Raw genomic sequence first — 11,669 nt, 5'->3', positions numbered from 1 at the left:
TCAATATAACTATTTGTCTTTTAATTTAAAAATATTAAAATTAACCATAGTTCATGTCTTATTTTTTTGCAGTTGCTACCTTCAGACTGTTCAAAGAAACTAGCTGACTAGAAGAAGTTGAAAAATTTGGTGAAGTTCTTGCCACCGCCCGGGAAGGCAGGAAGACTAAGTTTGCCTCAACTGACACAGTATTGTTTTAGAAACAATTGATTGCATTAAAGAATACAATAAATTATAGAAATTAGTATATTATTCTTTACTATTTAATAAAAATTATATTTCATTTACATATTCAACAACCGTTCAAGCTTTAATAGATATTATGGCAACACTTCAATGGACAAAGGCCATAAGTAAAATAAATCGCAGCTTATTCTACCATGTTTACCCTTTTTTAAATCAGAAATCTGAGAAAGTGACTCCGGTTACTTTATTATGACAATATCAGTGTAAATATTGCTTTTTTTCTTCTTTTTAATCAGTTTTCTTAAAATCAAACCTGATGCTATGAAGATAAGGAATTTCGTTTATCATACATACTATTTTAGTAAATAATAAATTATAATACTAAAACGTCACAGCAAAAAAGTTTATCGTTTTAAATTAAACATTGTAATTTTAATCTACATAGTAGATGCTGTAAAAATTATTGCACAAATCACTTAAAATATTAAAATTATTTCACAGTATAAATGGCTGCTTGTACCCTGAAAAAGAGAAGAAATATCTTAACAAAACTATTTACTTTCTAGCTTATTTTCTAGAATAATAGTAAAATATACCTGCCTACTCAAACTTATTCAATATTAATAATTAAGCTGCAGATTTTAAAATTCTATAAGTTTTGGTAATAACAAATAATTTAATTTTAAACAAGCTAGAACGGTTTTGTTATCAGCTTTTTTCAGGTTACAAACAGGCATGAATATTTTAAAAAACTAATTTTTATTTTCTCAAATAACGTATTTTGGCTATTGTCGGCATTGCACAGCATTCGTTTTTTGAATATCGTGACATCGATCGACGTTCCCCAACGTTTTTACAATATCGAACAATACTGTTTCGCGATATTGAATATACGTTATAAAAGGGGTCCATTTTTATATAGTACAATGTTTCGCTACGATATTGTACAATGTTCGAAGCTAAGTTTTTACGATATCGTTTTTGTGAATTGTGCTACTTGGGAACTGTTACTGACATCCAGAATCTGAAGTTAATCTTTCCTCGGTAATTATGTACCTGGTTTAGAAGTTTATTTACTTTTGTTTTTAATAAATTGATTAAATTTTCTTCTTGATTTTTAGTCCAATAAGCACACTGGTAATTGAATGGGAGCGCAAAAATGAAGAAGTTGCACTGTGAATGAAGGTCCCAAGTAGCACAGAAACATCGATCTATACCGTGGCCGTTTCTATAGATATAGATAGGAATATAGATACTGTGAGCAAGTTATTGAATGAATTCCGCCAATGAAACTTTAAAAGTATTTTCTTAAAACACTCTATATTAAATATATTTTAGTTCCAAAGCTCAAAATATTTGTTAGAAAGATAAAAATGAGTAAAATTTCTTTATGCTTGCTCACATTAGTGAAAGTAAAAAATAGAATTCCGTGAAAACGATATTGAACGGGATTGGAAGGTGAAGCGAACTTAATATTGTTATCAACAAAGTTAATCGATATGAACGCTTGTCACGTGATCTTCAGCTCTGACGTCACGCTTTACGATTTGTATGTGTTCAGCGTGTTATATCTCCTACTAAAAACATAATATTGTCGTCATAAGTAGCCTTACTGATTTAATTTAGGTAAGCTAAGTTCATTCATCTTCTATTTACCTGTGTAAACTATATTAATATTGCGTCAGGTCTTCATTTCTAATTGCAATGTTTAACTTTTACTCTTAGGTTAAGCCTACATTACCAAAAGAACATTCCATTACAAAAGATCATATGTAGCTGGTTTTAAATTATAATTAAGTTAGTTTTTAACTTTTCGCTAATTTTAAATATTATTATCGGAATAATTTCTAATTAATGACGTAAACTCATTGTCAAAGTTGTTTGTTCAGAATCGTTTATTTGTTGGCTGGGATGTTATATGTTATGTTTTACAATCTATCTAATTTTTATTAAATAAATTCGCAAGGTTCGTAAAGAATTTTTTATAAGATGAAATGTTTCTTATGTAATTTATTGTGTGAACAAGGTTCATAGTTTGTTATATATATGTACCCATGTAAAGGAAACCAAATATTGCAAAAAAGTTTCAGAAATCCAAACCAAAAAAGTGAGCGGGAGAGAGAGACTTGAAAAACTAAATTTTCAAAGTCTAACACAGTTGTACGTCAATAGTTTTTGGATCACAAAAAAAAGTAATTTTGTAGAAGGGGAAAAAAAAACGATTGCATTAAAGAATTGAATGCATTTGGAAGTGCAGTGTATTTGTAATAAGTTTAAGCTTTTGTTTAATTATACTTCTAAGTATATGCAATCATAAGTAATCAATATCAGATCTAAATTTTAAAAATAATTCTTATTTTCAATATATAATACTTTTTGTGTATTCACATTAGTATAAGAGAATGTTCTTTAATACATAGAAGTAAAATTGAATATTAAGAAGTACAATTAAAACTGAACCGATAAGCTTTTTATTATAATATTTTTTGTTGTTAAAGAATTTATTATTTAATCAAATATACAGCATTGCCGCTTGAATATTGACAGTTTTACAAAACAGTGTCTAATGCAGCATGCCCTTTTTTGATCCGTGTGTCAATTCTCTAAGCCAGTGATTCTCAACCGCAGTGCCGTGGCACTTTTTTGTGCTGCCAAATTCTTAAAATGTGCTTGAAATGTTCATAAAAAGTATATATATATATATATATATATACTTTTTATAATTTTTCTACGCTTTAACCATTGGAACATCTTTGTCGGCGATTGCCTTGTCTCTTAATCTTAAAATGAGATGGAATAATTAAATTGTCTTTGACACGCAGTCTTAAAAAAATGTTGAAATAAGTAGGGAATTTAATGACTATTAAAATTTATTAACGAAGGAAAGCAAGCTAAATATTAACTTACAAATGGAAATACAGGGTGTTCCAAAATTATCTTTACAACTTCAAAAATTCATAACTTCGAACATAAACAAGATATTTATATTCTGTCTTTTGCATGTATTACTACAACTAATAAAGTTTTTTTTTCAATAGGCTGAAAAGTTTTAAGTGAGGATGTGGACACCATACAAGGTTTCGTTTAATTTGTTTGATGACTCTTTCAACATGGATTCTGACACTACATATGTTCTTTGATCTCATGATATCAAACTTGCTTATTTGTTTTACGTCTTTTTGAAGGGCACGCACTATTAAATTTTCTCCCCTGTTAGCAAAATCATCGGTGACGATAAAACCTTGATCAGCCAGAACAGTATAATATCTCCTGGCTGAACACGATTCAAAAATCTAGATTTTAATGTCATTTCTTTATCCGATGTAAGACCTCCCCAGCGCTTTGCCAAAAGAGAAATACACACAGAAGGTATGCGGGATATTGGTGGGAGGTCCGTATTTGGCGCGAAGCTCCACCAACCGATTCATCTTAACTAGTTAATCGTGTATTTACAGGTTATGAAATTTGCTAAACTTAAGCTGGGTCCCAGAAGATGTTGTGGCAACCAGAAATTTATCGGTATGCCCATGCTTATAGAAATTGAAGGTTTGAGATTTCAAATTACTGGGTTTCTCAGGTGCTACTTTGTACAATTAATTATTGCACTACAGTTTTTATAATTCGAAGTTTTTAAGGGCTCAGGAACTTGTTTTAAAGTCTTCTTACTGGGGAACTTGATTAAAGATTATGTGATTATGATCAACTTATTAAAGATTATGATTAACAAATGTTTCAAATTCAACAAAAAATTGCTCTGCTAAATACTAAAGAAACTCATACTTAGGTGCTGCGTACCGTAAATGGTACATATATGGTCGTGTTAGTTCTAAGTTCGTATCTCATCAGGTCATGAAAAAATAAATTTAAAAGTTTTAGAAAAATATTTTAATTGGCCCATTAAATAATTCTGCTGGTCACAGAAATTTCTGCTGAGACAATTAATAAAGAAAAGAAAACCTCATACCACATAAAGTGTTTGTTAAAAGACGCTTTTCCCATAAGAAATTTGATATAATTTGAAATTTATTGGTAATAGAAACAGTCGAAAAATATGGGTAAAGAAAAATCAAAGAAAATAAAAAAGGTAATCATGGTGTTCATGAAAGTGACAGGCAAATGTTACCAAAAGGTGAAAGCAAAGTTTCTGACAAATCATCTACATCTTGTCACTAAGGTGACTGAACTGAGAAAGTTTACGAAAAAAAAAAAAAAAAAAAACACAATGAGCAAGGCAGAAACGGTGCCTGTAAAAAGCGTGGAAATTTGGAGGGTTTATTATCTCTTAAGATAAATCGTGGTTGCTGAATACTGTACTCAGTTGACAAGAAAAATAAAATAATTAAATTGGTTAAAATTGGACTGCACGAAGACGTCTATTAACAAATGAGACACACTGGCCATCACATAGGTCAGTTGTAGTAGAGATAAAATGGTCAGGTATAGGGGTTGGTATATTATGGTATGATATCGTGAGACTTGGATATATATCGATGGTTTATAAAGATACCGGCGCATCTGCAAATTTATAGTTTTGAGATTTGATTCATTTAAAGTTATTAATGAAAACTCTCCTGGTAAAAATGCTCCTATTCATTCAGTTTTCATTCAATCTGTATAATTTTTTGCACTTACCTATATTTCTACATTATCTACGAGGAAAATGAAACAAATTTCATATAAACCTTTAAATTTTGAAAATATTTGCAGATGTGTCATTATAAGATTTAAAGTTTTGCCCTGTAAGTGAGGCAAGTTTTATCTAGTACCGATGTATTCCATGTTATTAAGTTATTCAATGTTAATAGTAAGGGGGAAATTGAAACGTATAATGACATATTTGCAAGAAGTGTCGGTATAGCATAAAAACAATATCAATATACAGAGAGACTTTAAAAAGATAATGACACAACAACCATTAGTTAAATTTACTCACCAGCTGCGTGACTTCTCCCATCAATGTTTTGCGAACGACTGACACAACGGACAAAGCGTCACTATCGGCTGCTGGTATAGGCTCAAAATCGCGCGTAAAATTAAAAACACTAAAGACACTAGTGCCTCCAGGAGGTACATTTTTGAAGTTACAAAACTGTCGTTATCCTAGTAAAATAGAGCATAAAATTACAAATATTTTGATACCAAATACTCAAAAAGTCATTTTTTGCACTTGTACCGGTATCTTTATAAACCATCGATATGTGGGATTTCAAAGTCCACAAATAATGGGGGCTTGCGTCCGAAATGTGAACATCGAGTCGTAACTATTTCTGAACTTTGAAATCCCGAACAGGGGAATTTTCAGTCAAATAACTTTTGAAATCCCGAGAAGAGGATATTCACCGAAAATTGAAAAAAGAAAAGCGAAATTCTGCGCTTGAGTAGGAGCTACAGATTTTGTTCCTGTTATAAATCCAGAGTAGGGGAATCACCGAATTGTTCACCGAAATTCTACGCTCGTGGAGGAGCGGTTTATCAAAGTAACATTCACTCGAATGTTGTTCCTGTGTAAATTCCGTCTTGAATCTGCCGAGCAGGGCAGTTGGAATCCACGAATTTTCCGGAGCAGTAGTGATCAAGAGCGGAGAAGTGCATCCAAAAAATCAACGAGTGGAGAAAAGCAGCATATACAGTCGACTCGTGTTATAACGACCCTGTGATAGAACGACCAACATGATATAACGACCCTGTGAAGGAGTCCCAATTCAAATCCATAAAAGATAACGTTATTTTACTCTTGCTATAACGACCGTAAAAAAGGTCAACTCTTAATATAACGACCCTCTCTGAATTTGAACACTGCTCTTTTTTAACTTCCTGTTGGAAAGTGGGGTTGAATGGTTGACGTTAAACAAGCACACGTCTGTTAAGTCCTGTTTCCTAGAATCCGAAGATCTCAGACGGCGTCAAAACAAAGCGATTTAAGTTGGCTAGTATGGGGGTGTGTAGACAACAAAACGTCATCGAGGATTGAGCACGAGCCACCTCTTTTCTTTATTTTGCCTCTCCTTTTCAGTTTCATTTTGTTTTTAGCTGGAAAAGGTTTTTGCAAAATTTTAATTTTCTGATTTAAACGAGTCTTTTTCATCTTTTGAAGAAAATTGTTCTAATTTTAACGTCATTTTTTATGTAAAAATTCTTGCCAGCTTATTCGAAAATATTATACGGTGTAAGAATTGTGACAATGGTCTTCAACTTCAAGTTTTGAAACCGAATTTTGGATTCAATGTGTCGCTCCTTTTGAAATGTTCTAATTGTACTTCTGAACATAAATTTCAATCTTCGGAATGCCACAAAGAAAGTAAAGTAGCCACTATCAATAGTAGATTTGTGTATGCTTTACGCTCTAATGAAAAAGGAGATGTAAGTGGCAGAATGCTTTGTGCGATAATGAATCTTCCGCAGCCTCCAAGATTTTCATGATATAATGCAAGACTCTTGACCGCTGTGTCCGCTATATCCATGAAGAAGGCTGCAGTAGAAGCTAAATCAGAAAATGATGATAATAAAAATATATCTGTTGCAGTCGATGTAAGTTGTCAGAAGATAGGTTTCACTTCCCTAAATGGAGTTGTCACCCTCAAGGCCTGGTTTCTTAAGACAAGCGCCGTATTTGGGCGTCAGCGGGAAGTTGTAGTACCGCTGACGCCAACAAAATACTGTTTTATCAGCTCAGCGTAAGCAGTCTGTTCAACGCAGACATTATATCGCATTGTGCATGCGTTAATAACGTAAACATATATTTATTTTGAATTTGCATTGATTTTTTTACAGTCGATCAGTGCTTTAGACAACAAATGACTTTGTCCAAGTAAAAACACATTATAGCTGAGCTAAATGAAGAGGAAGAAGCTACGTTTAATGTTAAAATCAATATCTTGGGTGATTTCAATGGTCTGTTGGATGTTGTCGGTCATTGCTTCTGTCGTTAACGTTACGTTGTAATCCAGCTGCAGTTGATTCGGACATCAGTCGTCGTCCAAGCTTAGCGTTCGATGACGTATGCTGTCTAGCTCACAAATTGACCAATCAGGGGTTAGAGCTGATTTCTAGCTGACGTTTTGTAACGCCGACCTGTACTAAGAAACCAGGCCTTTACCAGTGTAGATACTGGTAAGGTGCTTGATGTTGAGGTTCTTTCAAAATTCTGCAGATGTCCCAACAAATCAAATCATCAACATAATTACAAAACGTAATCATGTTGGTTCAAGTGGGCTATTGGAAACCAAAGGTGCTTTTAAAATGTTTGAGCGGTCTTTGTCAATAAATGATCTCTGCTATACAACTTATTTAGGAGATGGCGATTCTAAAGCTTTCAACAGCATCTCACAAAAGAAAATTTATGGCGACCAACACCCTGTTGTGAAACTTGAATGCTTTGGCCATGTGATGAAGCGCATGGGAACCCGATTTCGTAGACTCAAGACAGATATGAAAGGGAAAATTGTTATCTGACGGCAAAGGGATATCAGGAAAAAGGCGGTTGACTAATAGCGAAATCGATAAAATCCAGACATATTATGGGTTGGCCATACGTCGAAACTTAGATAGTGTTAAAAATATGAAACAAGCTATTTGGGCAATTTTCCTTCACGAAGTATCTACTGTTCAAAATCCGCAACATGGGTTCTGTCCTAGAGGTAATGACTCGTGGTGTGGATATAGAAAAGCAAAGATCAAGAGTGAAGTATATGTTCATAAGAACAGTCTCCCCCCGGTAGCAGTTGTCGAAGCGTGAATAACGTGATTTGATCACGTGTTCCCTAGTCTACATTTGTCGACATTCAATACAGAATAAGAACAGTCTCCCCCCGGTAGCAGTTGTCGAAGCCATGCGACCAATCTTCAGGGATTTATCTCGTCCCGATCTCTTGGAAAAATGTTTGCATGGTAAAACCCAAACGAGAGCGTGAATAACGTGATTTGATCACGTGTTCCCTAGTCTACATTTGTCGACATTCAATCACTTTCGCTGGGCGTTTTGGATGCTGTATGCTCGTTCAATGATGGGAATTCTTCATAACTGCACGTTCTACAAAAAGTGGGCATAAATCCAGGAGATTATGCGGTTTCTGCATTGAAGTTGCTTGATAAAGAGAGACTTCTTCGTGCAAGCATTCACACTTGATCCGGCAACCCTGCATGTAGGCAGTCCTCGCCGGTCATGATATCGCGGTTAAACGTATTTCTTTTTATTTCCTCCCTTGCTCCACAAACTCCTTCAGATAATGGGGGCTTTTGTCCGTGATGTGAAAATACCGAGCTATAACTTTTGAACTTCGAAACCCCGAGTAGTGGATACTCACCGAATGTGTGGAGCAAAATAAAGTGCAATTCTACTCTCATGCAGGAGAGACAGATTTATTAACATTCAAGCGAATGTTGTTCCAAAGAAAACTGTTTTAAATTCCGTCTTGAATCTGCCGTGAAGGGCATCCGCGATCCTTGAATCTGCCGTGAAGGACAGTAGTAATTATTGAATTTGCGAATAAAGCAGCAGTGAGACCATTGAGTTTTCCGAGATCTGAATCATATGACAAGTTCTTCAAAAATATTGGATTATTCTGTACAAATTAGTTAAGGGCAGTCAACTTTGCCGAAAATTGCAGCTGTGATTTGAATCATCTGGCTTGAATCTACGAATCATCAAAACGATTACCGATATTGGGAGTATCTTCAATCAAGAAATTCTAATCTATAGATAAAAAGAGATTGGAGTTGAATCATGGCGACGAATAAAGAAAATCGATCCGTAACGATTGATTGATTGAATGTGGGGTTTAGTGGCACAAGGTCCAAAGACGGACATACTGCGCCAAACACACGGTTTTAAAAACAGATTAAGAGGTCAAGTAAAGCACACGTATAAAATCAGATATAGTGAAAATTCTAAAACAATGTTGTAAAGTTACATACATTAAAATCAATAAAACGGTAAATTTACTAATCAAATGCAAATCAATAAAACGGTAAATTTACTAAAACACTAAATAGTATAAAACAATTATATACAACTTAAAATTCCAATAGCGCGTAAAAAGGCAAAGATGTTAGGATGGTGATTTTTATCTAACAAGTCTTTTATATATAAAATCGTGCTTCCAAAGAAGGTAAGGCGTTGTTGGTTAAAACATGGGCAAGCGATTAAGACATGATGAATTGAAAGTGAAACGTTACAAGTATCGCATCGAGGAGGCGGTTCTCCGAACAGCAAGTGAAGATGAGTCAGCCGAGTATGTCCTATACGTAGACGGGTGAGCTTGACATCTGCTCCGTGCAATTGCAACACAGGCCAAGGTTCTAGCGTGGATTTAATTGTGTGCAGTTTATTTTCAATTTGTAAATCCCAGTGTTGTTGCCACAAGGACATAGTAAACTGTCGTATGTAATTCTTCATGTCAGAAATTGGGACTGGTAGTGTTAATGGAGTTGCAGCAGATCGGGCAGCAGAGTCAGCCAAGTCATTACCTGAAATACCAACATGGCTGGGAATCCAACAAAATAAAATGTTAAAACCACTTTTGTGAAGACTAACTAACAGATGTTTAATGATACATAAAATAGGGTGAGCTTCGTTGTTTACATGATTATTCAGCTGACGTAAAACACTTTGGCTGTCAGAGTAAATGCAAAACTTTCGTGCGGTCAGTGATGAGATAAGTCGTAGAGCTATGAGAATGGCCACAGCTTCAGCAGTAAATACAGAGCATATGGCAGGTATGATATAACTGTATGTTCGATCAGCTATAATGATTCCACATCCAACATGCCCTGGAGATTTTGACCCATCCGTAAAAACAGAAACATACTGAGAATACTCATGACGATGAGAGATGAATAGCTGAATATACACGCTAGGAGATATACTGGATTTTTTGTATGAAGCAAATAGAGAATAAAAGTGATATGATGGAATAATCCAAGGTTTGTTAAGAAAGTGATCGGTTGATTGAGATGGTGATTCGCAAAAATTGAATGTCTGAATAACTGTACGCATACGAGCATTAAAAGGAGGTGTGTATGAGGGTCGCGCATCATATAATCGTCGTAAGCTTAATGGAATAACCTCCTGTCGAAGAGGATGAGATTTAGATGACATAACACGAAAGTAAAATGTAAGACAGAGCTGCATACGTCGAAAATAGAGAGATGATAAATTACATATACTATATAAACTTTCGACTGGGGACGTTCGAAATGCGCCACTACAGATTCGCATTGCAGTATGATGCACTGTATCTAACAGCTTCAAATTTGACGCAGTTGCAGTGCCATAGACTGAACAAGCATAATCAATGCGTGATAATATCAACGCTTTGTAGATTCTAATTAGGGCGATGCGATCCGCACCCCAGAAAGTGTTTGAGAGAACACGTAGGACATTTAAAGTTTTTTCACAACGTTTTCTAAGATAACGAATATGGGGCAGGAAAGTGAGTTTGCTGTCAAGAATTACGCCTAAATATTTTGTCTCCGACACAATAGGTATATTAACGTTATGAATAGAAATAACTGGATCATTGTGTAATCTACGCAATCGACAAAAATGTATGCAAGAACTTTTTGTGGGTGAAAGTGTGTGACCATTTTGTTCACACCATTTTGAAATCTTATTGACGGCCAGCTGAAGTTGACGCTCAATAACGCGCATATCAGAGCCAGAACATGAAACATTTAGATCGTCCACATAAAGTGAGCCAAATACATGAGGTGGTAGTATGTTTAAAATGAGTGAAACATGAGTTATAAAAAGAATGACACTTAAAACACTGCCTTGAGGAACGCCTTCGGCCTGAACGAAGAGGTCTGAAAACGTAGAACCCAATTTTACCGTAAAATACCGTTTCATCAGAAAGTTCTTCAGGAAGATGGGTAAATTACCCCGAAGTCCCATATCGTAGAGTGTCTTAAGAATTCCGTATCGCCATGTCCGATCGTACGCCTTCTCAATATCAAAGAAGATAGAGACAAAATGGTTACGTCGGACAAATGCGTTACGAATTCGTGACTCTAAAGCAATAAGGTTATCAGTAGTAGATCTTCCTTTTCGAAAACCACTCTGGAACTCAGGTATATGATGGTTCTTTTCTAGGAAATATACTAAGCGGGTATTAACCATGCGCTCAAAGGTCTTTCCCAGACAGCTTGTTAAAGCTATAGGGCGATAGCTTTCCGGGTCCTTAGGATCCTTGCCTGGTTTCAATATGGGGATGACAATTGCCTCACGCCAACATGATGGATAAGTCTGTTAAATAGAACCAGGACGTCTGTTAAATAGAACCAGTCCATAGTCTATTAAATAGAACCAGGACGTTATCCAAAGACGTAATATCCAAATGGCGGAGCATTTGGTAAGTTATCCCATCGAGACCAGGGCTTGTGTTCGCAGCTGTTGATAAGGCCTTTTGTAGTTCCAGAAATGTAAAATTGCCACTGTATGAAGATGATCGACGAGTGTGAAAATTGATATTATGACGTTCAGCGTT

General features: G+C 35.1%; 1 protein-coding gene across 1 annotated transcript; it reads right to left on the bottom strand.

Moving 5' to 3' along the window:
- Positions 1 to 9,187: 9,187 nt before the first annotated feature.
- Positions 9,188 to 11,302, bottom strand: LOC147804112 (uncharacterized). Its single transcript, XM_087151422.1, has one exon. The coding sequence runs from the start codon at positions 11,300 to 11,302 to the stop codon at positions 9,188 to 9,190; it is 2,115 nt and encodes a 704-aa protein (XP_087007548.1).
- Positions 11,303 to 11,669: the final 367 nt, after the last annotated feature.

This window comes from Parasteatoda tepidariorum, chromosome 9 (assembly GCF_982258835.1).
Source record: "Parasteatoda tepidariorum strain Cologne lab strain chromosome 9, Ptep-v5.0, whole genome shotgun sequence".
Classification (NCBI taxonomy): Eukaryota; Metazoa; Arthropoda; class Arachnida; order Araneae; family Theridiidae; genus Parasteatoda; species Parasteatoda tepidariorum.
The sequence above is the reverse complement of the archived record's forward strand: the minus strand, read 5'-3'. Positions and strand labels throughout refer to the sequence as shown.